Below are 16,218 nucleotides of genomic sequence, written 5' to 3'. Positions count from 1 at the left end.
GGGAACCACACCAGGCTGAGCTTATCCGCGCCTTCCAAGGAAGCGAGCAATGTGGCCTGTTTTAGCACACTAGGCCCCAAGACTGGGTGGTCCAAGGAGGAGCATACCTCCTCCATGAAATCTGGGAAGGCCAGGAACTTTTGACGGTGAGGAGCCAGCGCCTTTGTCTGGAAAATGGACTGGGGACCTAAAGAAAAGCTACAGCAAGTCCCATGAGTGCCGAGACCAAGCTGGACAATGGGGTGGTATTGGCCTCTGAGGCACTCTTGGAGCCAGGCTCTTCCTTAGCAAGGGTTTCACCCATTTGCATCTCAGAGGAGAAAGAAACTTGAGGCCGAAGATCACCTGAGGCCGCTATGGACAGCGTATCCTCCTGCACCAACTGAGGCAACCCTTCCCACTCCCCCTGCACTCCATTGGGGGAGGGGTGGGTATGGCAGTTGGGGCTTGAGGTCCATAATGTCTTTCGCCTGCTTAGAATGATTCACCCATCTCGCTTGTCTAGTCTACTCGGAGAAAAGATCCTCGAGCAGGTTCGGAAGCATTTAAACTAGAAAGGAAGGGGGGAGAAATCAACAAAAAAACAGAAGGGAGACTGCATCAAAACAAGAACAACAACTCAGGTAAGACAACCATTAAATGTATTTATCTAAATGCTAGAAGTATCAGAAACAAAATTATAGAAGCTACTGCACTAACAGGTAACTATGATGTGATAGGTGTTACAGAAACGTGGTTCTCTGAGAGTGATGGGGACGAATTTAATATTTGTGGGTATACACTGTATAGGAAAGACAGGCAGGACAGAAGAGGAGGAGGGGTAGCGCTACACATAAGAAACAGTCTTGAAGCCCAGGTGTTAAACCTGGACAAAGAAAATAAAACCGAATCAATATGGGTCAGAATAACGGACAAAAATTCAAAAGGCATAATAATAGGAGCATGCTATAGACCGCCAGATTCAGACGGTGAGCACAATAATCTGTTATACAATGACATTAGAAATGTGTGTAGCAAAGGAGAAGCCATACTAATGGGGGATTTCAACTTCCCCCAAATAAAATGGGAAAACCCGGTGGGTAGCGCGAAGGATGAAATAGAAATGGTGGAAATGACAAATGACTGCTTCCTAACACAATTTGTGAAGGCACCCACTAGAGGGGAGGCATGCCTTGATTTAGTCTTTTCAAATAACGAAGATAGAATAACTAAAACAGAGGTCAGAGAACCACTGGCAAACTCAGACCACAACATGGTCTCATTTGAAGTGTTTTTTAAATCCCCAAAAGAAATGACTAAAGCTAAGGTTTACAATTTTAGAAAAGCAAACTATGAAGGTATGAAACAGAGACTAACAGAAGTAGATTGGAGTAAAATAGAGAAAACACCCACAGAAGAAGGATGGTTGTTCTTCAAAAATGTAGTACTAGAGGCACAAAACAATTACATCCCTAAAGTAGACAAATCTAAATGTAAAACTAAATTGCCAAAATGGTTTAATAGATCAATTAAAAAAAATATTCAGCGAAAAAAGGCACTTTACAGAGCATTAAAAAAGGACCAAAAAGAAAGTATGCAGAAAGAGTACACAGAACTGCAAACGCAAGTCAAAAAGGAAGTTAGAAAGGCCAAGAGAGAAATAGAAATGAACATTGCTAAGGGAGCTAAAACCAATTCCAAAATGTTTTTCCAATATTACAACAGCAAGAGAACATTCAAAGAGGAGATTAAATGTTTAAGAGATACAAATGGCAAAATCGTAGAGGAAGAAAAAAAAATAGCAAATATGTTATATGATTACTTTTCACAAGTTTTTACAAAGGAAGATACTGACAACATGCCCCACATGTCATCCAGTTCCTGTCCAGTTTTAAATAACTTTAGCATAACTGAGCTAGGAGCTCTTAAAATAAACAAATCCCCTGGGCCGGATGAGATCCTCCCAGTAGTACTCAAAGAAATGAAAGAAGTAATTTACAAACCGCTAACCAAGATCATGCAGCAGTCTCTTGACACAGGGGTGGTACCGACAGACTGGAAAATTGAAAACGTAATACCGATCCACAAAAAGGGAAACAAAACTGAACCAGGTAACTACAGACCAGTAAGCCTGACTTCTATTATATGCAAACTTATGGAAACTATAATAAGATCCAAAATGGAAAATTACCTATATGGTAACAGGGTCCTGGGAGACAGTCAACATGGTTTTAGGAAAGGGAGATCGTGCCTAACTAACTTGCTTGATTTTTTTGAGGATGCAACATCCATAATGGATAATTGCAAAGCATATGACATGGTTTATTTAGATTTCCAGAAAGCTTTTGACAAAGTCCCGCACAAAAGATTAATTCTCAAACTGAACGCAGTTGGGATTCAAGGAAACACATGTACATGGATTAGGGAGTGGTTAACATGTAGAAAACAGAAAGTACTGATTAGAGGAAAAACCTCAGAATGGAGTGTGGTAACCAGCGGTGTACCACAGGGATCAGTATTAGGTCCTCTGCTATTCCTAATCTACATTAATGATTTAGATTCTGGTATAGTAAGCAAACTTGTTAAATTTGCAGACGACACAAAAGTAGGAGGAGTGGCAAACACTGTTGTAGCAGCAAAGGTCATTCAAAATGATCTAGACAAGATTCAGAACTGGGCAGACACATGGCAAATGACATTTAATAGAGAAAAGTGTAAGGTACTGCACGCAGGAAATAAAAATGTACATTATAAATATCATATGGGAGATATTGAAATTGGAGAAAGAATCTATGAAAAAGACCTAGGAGTTTTTGTTGACTCAGAAATGTCTTCATCTAGACAATGTGGGGAAGCTATAAAAAAGGCTAACAAGATGCTCGGATACATTGTGAAAAGTGTTGAATTTAAATCAAGGGAAGTAATGTTAAAACTGTACAATGCACTAGTAAGACCTCATCTTGCATATTGTGTTATGTTCTTATGGGGAGCGACTGCGGGCAGCTTGCTCATTGGGAATGTCAAACAGGGGGTCCTGGGACAGGTCATCTGGGACACCCAGAGGTCGTGGAGGACATAGAGTTTGCCCTCTTGGCTCTCTCTAAATGAACGTCTTTCAGTCAGGGCTGAAAGGCCTCACAGACACTACATGTCCCTCTCGAGGGCCATGGTGCATATGGGACAGCCAAGCACTGCACGCAAAGGGAGTGCTTGTCCTCCTGCGGGATGCTGGTGTTACAGGCCATACAGTGATGGGACCCTGACATAGGCCTGGCTTTGTGCATTAGCACTGAATCACTGCTTACACTGCATTGAATACTGGTAAGTGTTAACGTATTGTGTACACCCACTAGCATTGCAGCAAGGGTAAAAATACACTAGAGCGCATATATCATTGTTTTTACTTTAATTTGAGATGTAGATCCTTATTGACAGGACTTTAAGAAATACCAATCTTTGATTAATAAAATTAAGTTTGCTGTTGCTTTAGGAAGGGTTTGTTAGTTTATCTTCATTTTTCAAAGCACTGTTGACCTAAGATAATGTTTATAAACACTCAAAACATGCCTTAAAAAATCCTGTGAACAGCGACCTAAGTATCAAACTGGTAAATGGTATCTCACTAAAACGATTGAATATCATGAACACATTTAATAATAAAAATAATAAAAAATACAAATAAATTTAAATTCCTGAACAAATATTTTATAAAACAATACTTTAAGGACTGTTTTTGTGTGTATCTTTATACGCTTTCTCCTAGGTTAAAGAGTGTGTGCTTACATTTTATTTTAATTTATTTTATTTTTTTATCAAAATGGTTTTAAAAACAATCCAAACATTTCTTAAGATTCTGTGAATAAGATCTGTAGAGCACAGTCTTGAAGCAAGTGCAACTAGTTCAATCTGGGTGCAGTTCATTTTATTATATGACATAAATGTTAAAAAAAAAAATGTATTTTGTCCCTGTCAAATAAATACATAAATATTTTTTTTTTTTCTGAGAGGAATACAGCAAGATATAAAACTAGTACTAATATCATCTTAGCTGCAGGAATGAGAAGGTCGTGATTTTTCAGAGGTGGTTTCTTGTTAGCTTTATAGCCATAAACACAGCTTTACAACATGACTCATTTGAACAATGTAGCTGGGGTGGGTTAAATAAGTGGAACTTTTCTAGACTGAAAGAAACTCAAACTGTATTTAATCCACCTTAAATAAATCACACATTTTGGGAATACAGTCTTATGTTGCTATTGCTAATTCAAGTCATACAGTGTTGATTTAATGCTAATTTAACTAGCTGTGCCAATTTTTCGTCAGTCTAATTATATACAGTGTTAACATGTACTCTGATCATTAGCAGCTCTCACAATGAATTGAAGTCTATTTGGCCTAGCTGTATAGCTAAACTAATGTTGAGGCAGCTGTTCACTTCCATTTGATTGAAGCTGGCATAGTGTTACAGGACAATGATTAGCACAAACACCACAGTTATGTCCTGACACTAGGCAGGTGCTGCACAGACTGAGATGCACTGGGATAGTCACTGGGATTATGATGACAGTTGAACTAGGATTGCACAGAAATGCTTTCTGAGCTGTTTTTCTATTGCTTAAAAAACACTCAGTCTCTTGCTATTACATTCATCAGCAGTAAAGCACAGATTAACCACCTTGTTATTTAGAAATCCGAATCTGATGAACGCACTTGCAGACACATTTGTCTGATGTCGTCAAGTTTTATAGCTCACCATGTCTTCACTAGACGAGCCATGCCCTGCTCACCGCGTCTTCACTAAACAAGCCATCAACCACGTCTTCATTAGACGAACCATCGTCCTGCTCACCGTGTCTTCACTAGACGAGCCATCACCCTGCTCGTCACGTTTTCACTAGACGAGCAATCACCCTGCTCGCCACGTTTTCACTAAAAAGGCCATCACCCTGCTTGCCACGTTTTCACTAAATGGGCCATCACCCTGCTCGCCCCGTCTTCACTAGACAAGCCATCAACCTGCAATCCACGTTTTCACTAGACGAACCATCACCCTGCTCGCCACGCCTTCACTAGACGAGCCATTAGAAAACTTGTGCAGAAGGTGGCCATCTCCCAAATTAATTAAGTGATTTGTTGCTAATCAGGAGATGGTCATCTGTATAAAAACCTTGTAGTTTTCCTTGCTCGAGGTGGGTGTACAGAGGAAAGTACGTGAAAGCAAGAGGGGAGAGAACAAACTAAAACAACAGATTCTAGGAACAGTGACATCATCTTCCCAGCCTGACCTAGGATCCTATTATTACTTTGTGTTTGTGATTTGTTTTTGTTTGAATATTTATTTTGCTCTGTGAGCAGTGTTTTGTTTGTTTAAATATTTTATTTATTTTTGTATTTAAATAAATGGTGCACATCACGCCTTTGCCCTGCAGTACTGCCTCTGTGTTTTGCTTCCTGCATCCGGCCTGACTTCACCACTCGCCAGCCTGTCACACGCGGTGTCCAGCATGGGATTACAGCACCACCTGGATGCAGGCCTGAAAAGTTTCATTTTTTATTTTTATTTCGTGTGGAGTGAGGAAGAGGATGATGGGAAGGAAGTCGCAGCAGCGACAGGAGAGAGGTGAGAGGAGATGATGGTCACGGGACCTCTCCTGACAGTGGAGGGTTGAAGGGGCCTCCCTGTGCTCCATGTGCAGAGAGTTTGGGCATGACCAGGAGTACTGCCCATATGAAGACCCTGCTTTAGGCTGGCCTAATAGAAGTGCTTCCACAGCCCAAGAACGTCCTGTGCCTTAGTGGGAGGAGCCGAACGTCCTGTGCCTGAGTGAGAGGAGCCCGAACATCCACAGCCCAAGAGGGGGGAGTCAGTGCATCCGCAGCCCAAGAGGAGGGAGTCAGTGCATCCGCAGCCCAAGAGGGGAGAGTCGGTGCGTCCACAGCCTGAGAGAGGGAAAGTCGAATGTCCACAGTCCAGGTACCCACCAGCAGAGGGAGAATACCTGCTGGTTCCGCCCCCACCGCCGTGAGAGGACTACTTGAGGTGCTACATGAAAACAAACAGCAGAGTAATCCAAACTGCTCATAAGTAAGTTCATACAACCTTGCTCTAATATTTTAGCGGAATCTTTTGATTTTGCTTTACTGTACAGAAAACGGAGCAGCTTCAAGCAGCTTACATCCAGTAAGCAGATGGGATTTTATTGGCACTTTAAAGCATTTGTTGCAATTAACTCTTTTTTGATAAGCGATGTGTTCAATTCAAGCGTTCTTTAACCTTTCAAAAGATAAGAGGTAAATTACAGTTGGACAAAACCATCTTGAGAATAGGGTTGTGTGACAGAGTGTCCCACCCTTATATACATGTGTGTGCTGTTTTATTATTATTATTATTATTATTATTATTATTATTATTATTATTATTGTTAGTATTTGTAATGTATGTATTTGTGTTTTGAGTGGGCGGACGAAAGCCGTTTGATTTATTATCTGCTGTGTGAGACCGATCGGTCTCATAATATAGTCACATGAATGGGGTTAAAATTCCCATTCATAAAAACCTTGTGCAGAAGGTGGCCATCTCCCGATTAATTCATTGATTAATTGTTATTAATTGGGAGATGGTCACCTTTATAAAAGCCTGCAGCTGTCTGCGTCGGGGGAGAGTGTCAGAGGAGAGACATAAGTCTGTAGAAAAGTGTAAACAATTGCAATATGTACTGGGTTATACAACAGGACGATACTTGTTTATTTGTTTATTCATTTGGCCAATGCGCCCTTTATTTTGTGAGTGTTCTGTTTTGTTCAAACTGTTTTATTGTTTATTAATAAATATACTGAGCGCCACAGCGTCTCAGTTTTCACCCGCCATTCCTTGTTTTGGAGTCTATGTTTTTGTTCTGATGTCACTACTGCAAGCCACCCTTTCACAGGGTGTTAAAGTACTGTGGTACTCACATCGACCATGGGGATCTCCTCGGGCCCCGGGCCAGGGTGGTTGGGTCCGTTCGCAAGGTTTCTGTTCTGATGATCGGCACACATGTTCTGCCTCAGATGGTTATGCATCTTCTTTCTTTGTTTCCTGTATAAAATCACACAGAGAACAACTCTCAAATATACAAGCAAAACAAGCTGGAATTCAGGAACTCAACCATGCATACGGCAGGGAACACAATGCCACTAAAAAGTATTCAGACGCTTAGTATTTTCCTGTATGAAGTCTGACCATGAAGAACAGGCTACACTTGGCATGGAAAAGCCCAAATGATTTTACCTAAAGCTATGTGTATTGGTAATAGTCATATTGTTTACTGCAGCAAGAAAGCAATATGCTACAATGTGAGGGAGATTCCAGAATACAGAGCCAGCATCACGTCTATATAATACCCGAAAGATATATTAGACCTTGCAGTTGTGTTCCTGTGTTCACCTGTAATAACCATGCTTTCTACGGAAGGATTGCTCAGGCCACCTGCAGGAGGCAGCTCTCTCTGATATGGGAAAACAAAACACAGATCAAACACATTGGCAAAACTTAAAATACCTGCTGCACAGGAAGTGTAGTGTGGTGGTCAGATAAATGGGAATAAAGGAATACTTTATTTCAGCTATATTCAGTGTATCCTGGCTGTCTACTTAAGTGAGCCTGCTGTAGTCATCAGATAGAAAGGACGTACTTCCATAGCTTCAGGTATTATTCTGACACTCCTGTCTTTGCAAATTCATGCATGCAAGCAAGTACTGCAGCTGCTTCCTCCAGACTTGTATCTTTCCAAGCCCTGAGAAACGACAGTGTATTCACTGTGGTAGATTAGCATGCTAATTTTGACATGATTTTCCCAAGCAATGCATTAACCACACTGTACCATAGTGAGTTCCATAACATGCTTTCAATGTGCTTCTTACTACACTAAAATAGTCTTCCATTACAGCCACCAATTATAGTTTTTTTTTTTTTTTTAAATAAGCCAAGTTTGACCTCAGTATTGATAATTATAGATGAGCTGAACTGGTATGCTCTGGCTATTAAATGATAAAATGATTCAATACAAATTCAATGTTGTTTTATCTATAACAGAGCTTCAAGGTGTTATTTATAACCTCCTACTGCTGCATATTAGGGGAGAATACTGTTTTAGTAAGCAGATTTAAAAAATATATCTTTGGGCAATGTAAACAAATTGGACAGTCAACTAGATAAACTGCACTTTAATTAGAGCCGGAAGAACTTCATGTTTGAATATTTTGTTAGAATTTAAACTTTAATATCTGAATATTCTTTCATGTTGAAGTAGCTGGAAGACAAAATATCATGGAAAAACTTAGTTGTGTTTCTGGAAGGAGAATCCACCCACTAACCAACACGTCATATCCAAGCGCCTGGATTCCTTCCTGTTTTTGTTTTTTTCCTTACGTGAGCGCTGAGGGGTTTGTATTTAGGTTTTGCAGCGTGTGGGGCTGGCCGGAGAGGCCGGCTTCACACTAAGTAAATCTTCTGTTCAATTGCAATTTAAATCATCCACATTGCGGATTCTCCATACTGAATATTAAAGTAAAAATAAATCTGTTACCCCAGAAAATGACCTACTAAAGAAAGGTGATAAGCACTCCTCTGTACAATAGAATGTTTCTTATTTATTTCTGATCTCATTTATGCATCAGTTTCCTGCATGGTATATTTTCTGACATTGTTACATGTTTTTTTTTTTTTTTTTTTTTGTCACTGAATGCTGTGTTTGTTTGAATATGTAACTTTATTTAAACTTTGAATTAAGGTATGCATACTGCACACTTACTTTGTTTTGCAGTAGGCCACCACGCACACAATTCCAACTACAAGCAGCGCGACACAGATACCGGTAATTGTCAGGACCCTCTTCTGATAGAGTTCCTCTGCTTCTGTGAACAGCAATCGACAATGCAGGGTTTCAGCCTTACTAAAATATTACATTTGGAATACTTTGCAACAGTTCTATTATTTTTCTGTCTGCATGTCTGCATTTTTTTTTTTTATAAAGCTTAATTTTTCATTGTCAAACGTTTTAATATCACTTTAAAGGGATTCTGTAACATTGAGAACAATAAATAACTTCAAACATAAGTCTTGTTTCAAGCACCATAGACCTCACTGTATAATGCTGTTTGGTAATATCTCTTATTTTCAGCACTGTTGTACTTATGAAATATATAAACAAAATGTAATGTTGTGCTATGGTATATTTTTCAACATTCAAATGCTGTTTGGAACAGCAAACATACTTTATGATTCTTCAGTATTGTTTTTACTGACTCCTATTATAATCTGAGGGAGGAGGTGTTAACAGAGTGATATTAAACAGGCTTGACTTTACTAAAGCTATAACATGATAGCAAATGCAGCATTTAAACATTTTCAGGTCCATCAAAAAATACCAATATATATATATATATATATATATATATATATATATATATATATATATATATATATATATATATATATATATATATATATAGAGTCAGTAAGAATTTGAGTGCCAGCCAAGGCTTTAAAATAAATTTCTTACCTCTAGTTAGCTTCAGGAGCATTGTCACTGGTCTACTTACTGTTGAGCTGAAGATCATTTTAATCTTGTTTTTTAAACTTTAAATAGGGCTATGTATGAGTACCTCCATATATAATGTACAGATATTGTATCTAATTCCATACATTTTCCCGCTGTGCAAATCCACTCACTATATAGGTCTTAAATGTGCAGTTTTAAAAGAAACACACGTTTTAACACACAGGATATCTCGTAAACTAGGGGAAAGGAATCTGCTTGCAGGCCTTGTTTTCACATTGCTTTGCACTTCCTTAGCCATTTCACCTAGCTTTTAAAATTTGCCCCACCCCTTCAGTGCCTTCTTACCTGTCAGTAACCAACTAGCTGCTTCTTCTAGTGACTGACATGGTTTGCAGCAAGTAAGAAGCTTTGACCCTGAATACACTGCTAGGGTGAAATGACCCAGGTAGCAGTAAAGCAGGCAACTTTCTAAGTAATGTAGCAGGATAGCATTCACATTGAGACCTATATAGTGAATACAATTACACAACAGATTTTTTTAGCTGCACCATTTGAAGCTTCTGCTTCCTAGTACCCAATAACTTCCTGTGCTCTAGTTACTTGATAACAGCCACACAGCTTAGGAAGTAACTTGGCACCAGGAAGGACCAGTTTAGTCCTTTACAGCATTGTATGTATGTACAAATCTACACAGCTGCATTAAAAAACTAAAGAATGAAAAGATCTTCAGCACAAGCGAGGGGGGTGATAGTGCTACTGGGAGGTATAGAATAGATGTTACCGCCTTGTTCAGTTCTCATGTACTAATGCATAGAGAACACATCAACAGGAAATTAGGGCTAATGATATTGCAGCTAACTGACATGCAAAGGTGGTAAAGTCTGCTAGAGTTTCTATACTAATGCATTAATCTAACATTTCAATGTATCAAAAAGGTGATTATCATTACAGTAGATTAGCCTTAAAGCTGCTGAGAATTTTCTCACTGATGTACAAAATGTTTGCTGAGAAACCAGGAGGCACTGAATACAGTCCAGGTCCAGATAAGGGAGCTGTGTGGATAATCAGGGTTCAGATAATTAAATAAGGTTTTACTGTAAGCTGAAGATTTGAAGTACAGTGGTATCCCAAAATGTTATTCATTTTCACACTGAATGTTGTCTTGGGAGTCCCCATTGCAGAAACCAACTGTGTGAGCTGAACTGAGTAACAGAATCCATTTGTTTTACATTGGTAGCCAGGGGGTACAATGGGCAACAATTCTCATCTGTTCCAGTTCTTTGTGGAGCTATAGAGATAATGAGGAGAATATTGATTATTTATTGGTGTTCTTTTATTCTTCCTCCTCTGAATCCATTATTACATGAATATAGGCCTCTGCAAAAGTAGATAATTCTAGAAAATATAGTTCTTTGGTACAATTAATTAAAAAATACATTCTCAGCAGTCTTAAGGAGAAGTGTTTTGCTTAAAGAAATCTTATTATATATATATATATATATATATATATATATGTATATATATATATATATATATATATATATATAATATTCTTTATTCTGAGCAGTCTTGTTTTACTATGAGCATAGTCTGACAGACCTGGGCGGGTTTGTCTAATCAGGCTCAGATGGGCTGTTTTAAACACTGTTGTTTAATGATCACAAACAAAAGAAAAATGCGTTCTTTCTGAAATTTCATGCAAATGGTAATAACATGTTTTAGATACTGCCTCATCCAACATCCATCCATCTTGTTACATTTTTCATATTCATTTTCATTTTCAACATGAAACTCTGTTGGAAAAGGGATCTCTAAAACATTAACCCTTTCACCCTTTGGAACGATAACAAGATTAAAACAGCCGTTTGCAGATGTATAACAGCAATGAGACACTAGAGGGCACCAGAGTAGAGCAGTGGCCATGCCTAGGAAACTGTGGCTTGCTTACTGAAAAGGGGGAAAGGGTTACATTTCTTACACAATTGAATGCTTTTGAATCAGAAACAAGAAAACAAGAATATGAAAGAACAAAAGAAAGAAAAGAAAAGGACACAAGTATAAGATGAAGTGAGTTGAAGAGGTGGAAGATGGTCACAGGGACTAAGTCAACTGTAGGCCTGGCATAGCATGCTTGTTAAAGAAGAAGAAAGGCAGGGGTATTAAGGAAGAGACTTAAAGGAAACTAGAGAGAGATGTGCAAGACTTCTAATAAAGCACAGGAACCAGAGTTTAGCTATTGCGCTTTTTAGTTTTTGTTTTAGTTTTCCACTGGCAGCACTCATTTATAATGTGATTATTTTTCATTTCTCTTATGGAAATTGGAAATCCTGGGGTGTAATTTTGTAAAGGAAGCTCCAGATAATATGCTGGCAATACGTGTTGCGCAATGTGCTGGCACTCCCTCTCAAGAGAGTTGTTTATACTGAGAGAAAGGGCTGTGAGAGGTGTCTCTTTGGGCTACTGTTTAAACTAGGGCTGCCACCTGGACCCATTATTAAAGGAGAACTCGCCTTTAAACCTCAAATGAATTAATTTTCATGAACATGTAAAGGGAGTGTGGATTTTGTGAGTTGCTCATTAAACAGTTTGTCGTATTGCTGGAGTTGGTGATTCCTGGAACAATAGCCTACTGCCTTAAAATGCTGGCTCTAAGGATCAGCCTTGATTTGGCCTCTCCAGCACATCAACAGCACGACGTGTAAACAATATATATAATAGATATATATATTATATATATATAATATATATATAATATATATATATATATATACATATATATATATATATATATATATATACAGTGTTATAGTGTCATTGTAACAGTACAGGGAATTTTTCTTTCATTTCTGTTATTTAAAGTGTCCCATAATTATGAGGCCTTATGTGCAATACAGTTTTTCAAGTAAATGACAATTAATTGAATAAGCAGCCACAATTGTTCTCAATTATGTATTGGTAACTTATGTACAGGGTTTCCATGACTGTAGAATGACAATACATGCTTTTATTGATACATTGCATTTATTCAGCAATTTGTCATTTTTAACAATGTAATGCCTGTTTCTTTTCATATAGAATATTTAATGTTAAGAGCCAGCTTTAAGAAGATGTGGGACATAATTTTGTAAAAGGAAAATGAATTACAAAATGTATGGTCTGCGGCCATCAGTAAATACACGCTTAAAAGTAAACTTCAGGTTAGTTTATAATTAATGATTCTCTGAAAACTCCGACTTTGCAAACATCTTGTAGTAATTTGTTGTATCAAATGAAAGCTATTTCTTGAGCTCTATAGTGTAGTTATTGTAACGGTTTAAGCTTGTTCTAATAAATGCTTGAATAACGGTAACCTTGAGGTCATACAGGTGCATTTACTTCGTCGAATTCTAAGAACAGCACATTTTGAATACTTGAACTGTTTTTGTGTTTTTTCCACGAGAGTCCTCTAAACATTCAAGTTGCAGATTTATTTTGCCTTCAAAAAGACTTTGAATTCTCTGTATTCACTGAGTGATAAAATCAATCTTCCTTCTCTTTTTATTTATAAAAGCTACCTTTTCACCCAAGACATGTTTAGAAGATGAAATGAGGGGACAGTGATAATGTTTCTTGTTGTCATCATAATACGACTACAACAGCTGTCAGTACATTTACATACTAGAGCAAATACTGCTTAATACATGTATTAAAATGGAACCTATTATTAAAAGAGGTGGGCTGTCTTGTACTTATTTATTAACCTTGGCTAATTACTCAACCTGAAATGGTTTACTTTTTAGAATAAAAATAGAGCAATCTTTCGCAATGTCTTTCAATGTTTACTTTACCTTAAAAATAAACTCCTGTTGGTTTTAATGTAGATTTGTCTGCTCACAAACAGGATAACGATCTTATTTCCTGAGCTGTTTGCCATAAAAGTTGTTTATGTCCCTGGCAGCCTTCCGAGCGATTTTATGACCTGTGGATTTTCAGATTTACAGCTGAGTGAAGCCAATTTAGCAATCAGTGTAAACCAATCTTGAACTTCAAAGAGGTCGTCATACTAAATATCAGGCACAATCCTTTAAGGGTAACTGCCCACACATATCTGGAGCAAGATTATTACAGGCTGAAATTCAGCCAATCTAATTTAAGCTGGAGTAAAATGTACACCACTTGTAAATGTGGATAGAGTTTCAAAGTATTCATCTGCAAAATGAGTGCTGCTGAACAAAAAGCAATAGTCCTTTATGTTTCAAAGAGTTTGCTCAAAAAGGATCAGATAGCTGTTTTGTATTTGTTTGGAATTGTTATTATTTCTGGATCAACCCATCAAAGGAAAAAAGAGAAGAAGTTGCTACAAATTAATTGTAGGCAGCTTTTGATTGTCTAGATTAAAATGAATGATTGTTCCATACCTATAAATTCTAATCCAAGATGCTCTGCCAATGCAGAAAGTTGACAAAAAAGAAAGAAAAAACAGTTTCAGAAAAAGAGTATTTCAAACATACAAAAATATACGTGTCGTGATTAGTGTGACTCGTTGATACAGTCAAACGTGGCAGGTGTTGTCTTTACATTTATATGCTAAGAGAAACAGCTCTAGCTCATAGAACAGGCATCACATGGACAAGCAAGCACTGGACATGCAGAACAAAGCAGGGAATCAGCAACACACTCTACATCTCTAAGCACGGGACATGCAGAACAAAACAGGGAATCTGTAACACACTCTACATCTCTAAGCACGGGACATGCAGAACAAAACAGGGAATCTGTAACACACTCTACATCTCTAAGCACGGGACATGCAGAACAAAACAGGGAATCTGTAACACACTCTACATCTCTAAGCACTCTGCTGGCCATTGGTTTAGGATTCAATTGTACTTTGTTTACACATATTGGACGCAGGGGTAGCAAAACAATAGATGACTGTCATTATTTAGTGGTATTGTATTTTTAACTTTTGCCATAGCACACGTTCCTTGGTTTAGTGGTTACTTCGGCAGTTCAGGCAGATTTCTGCTCTCTCAAAGCTGTATACACCTTTTCCATGTATATTGTCTTTCTTTATATAAATAGAGGCTAAAAATACATATTTGTATCTAATTATCCTCGGCTGCTCTGCTGACTTAAAAATAAAGGCACATGAGGCAGAATTTTGTTTTCTCAGCTTTCTGAGCTAGAGCTCAGGGGACCTCTCAGAGATGTGAGGCTTGACAGCGTTCATTATTTAATAGTACATCAAAGTAGTGGCGCAGCATATTATACTGTCCCTTTAAAAGACATCACGTTTCCTTAAACTGGTAGCAATGTGTTACTTTATAGTTAATAGAAGCTATCCACCCATTCGTGTTTGGAGCTCAGGCCTAGCCTAGCTACTTGGTAAGTTTCTAGTCTCTTTGTTTATTTCAGTATTGGTAATATTGGTTATGCTGTTTATTGCTTATGGCCTGTATTGGAAGGCACACTTGTTTTGCTGGCTTGGACATTTTGTGGACTGTATCATCCTGCAGGTGGCAACGCTTGGATTAGTCTGGACATTCTCACAGAACTAGCTTGATATGTGATATTGCCCTATGAGACATGTACAATTTCCTTTGACTGAATTGATTTGAGTTCAATCTATTATAGTAGATTACATTAGTCAACATTTTCATTTAACACTTTAAATTGGTTTACACATTAGGAATGCATTTATATTACAGAGTTTCATTTTGAGTTCTTAATTTAAGGAGTAGGCTTTTATTACTGGCTGATCAATGCAGTTTTATTAAACATGTGCTTCAGCAAATTCCTGACTGAAGTTTGGTTGAACAAGTGATATTTAGAAGGACAGGTTTTTCACACTCCCCATGTCAATCAGAAATAAGTGATCAACACTGATTTATGACCACGGATTTGTGAATAAAAATCTAAAAACAATCACGATTAGGTTGAAAAAGATGTGCTAGTGATTGGTACAACACAAAAGGCAGTAATGACAATGGGGTTTGTTGTAAGCTATACATGTGTTCAGCAACACTGTTAATTTGGTCCTCTGAGGTGGGGTGGCCAGAGTCACTGCCCCTCACCCCAAAGACAGAAACTGGTGAAGGAGCTAAAAATACACAGAAAACAGGTAGAAATGATATGATTGATTTGGATTGATAATGATAGATGCTATCACAGCCAAAGGCAAAACTAAATTACGCGTTTGTTGCTTTATATATATATATATATGAAATGAAATAAAGTGAATGAAATTACACTTTTGGTCTGGATTTTACTATTTAAAATGACCCATATTGTATACTATTGATGTAGATACTCTTTGAGTTTGCTACTTCACAGCAACATGTTGTCTCTTGATGCTTTGGATCTTAATGATTTCTCTACAGGGGGCCTTGAAAGAAAACAAACAACACTGATTGGCATTGTGACTCCATAATGTGAAATGAATTGATATCTGTAGATTAAGCACATTTATTAATATAATAGCTTTATTGCTATTTGCCTGCGTATTTGAAATTTGCTACTTGCGTTTTATATAACTGAATATTTTAAAAATGGATACCATTATTTAGTCCTATATTTGTTGATCAGGTACAGAGTTCTGCAGTGTTAAAACAATTATATGTACTGTAATAAAACAAAAACACAAACAAAAAATAAAATGTGTTGCCATTTTTCGGTTCTAAAAACCCACCTTGCCTACCAATTATCCGATGTTTGT

General features: G+C 37.8%; 1 protein-coding gene across 2 annotated transcripts in view; it reads right to left on the bottom strand.

Moving 5' to 3' along the window:
- Positions 1–16,218, bottom strand: part of LOC121297251 (pro-neuregulin-2, membrane-bound isoform-like) — a 178,714-nt gene that overhangs the window by 13,182 nt on the left and 149,314 nt on the right. The window contains exons 6-8 of one of the 2 annotated variants that reach the window (XM_041223435.1): positions 13,919–13,942; positions 8,772–8,874; positions 6,934–7,057 (exon numbers count right to left, since the gene is read on the bottom strand). In XM_041223435.1, the coding sequence (XP_041079369.1) occupies positions 6,934–7,057; positions 8,772–8,874; positions 13,919–13,942 (251 nt within the window). The remainder of the gene's footprint in view (positions 1–6,933; positions 7,058–8,771; positions 8,875–13,918; positions 13,943–16,218) is intronic. The other variant, XM_041223436.1, reaches the window with a different exon arrangement.

Source organism: Polyodon spathula, chromosome 22, assembly GCF_017654505.1.
Source record: "Polyodon spathula isolate WHYD16114869_AA chromosome 22, ASM1765450v1, whole genome shotgun sequence".
Classification (NCBI taxonomy): Eukaryota; Metazoa; Chordata; class Actinopteri; order Acipenseriformes; family Polyodontidae; genus Polyodon; species Polyodon spathula.
The sequence above is the reverse complement of the archived record's forward strand: the minus strand, read 5'-3'. Positions and strand labels throughout refer to the sequence as shown.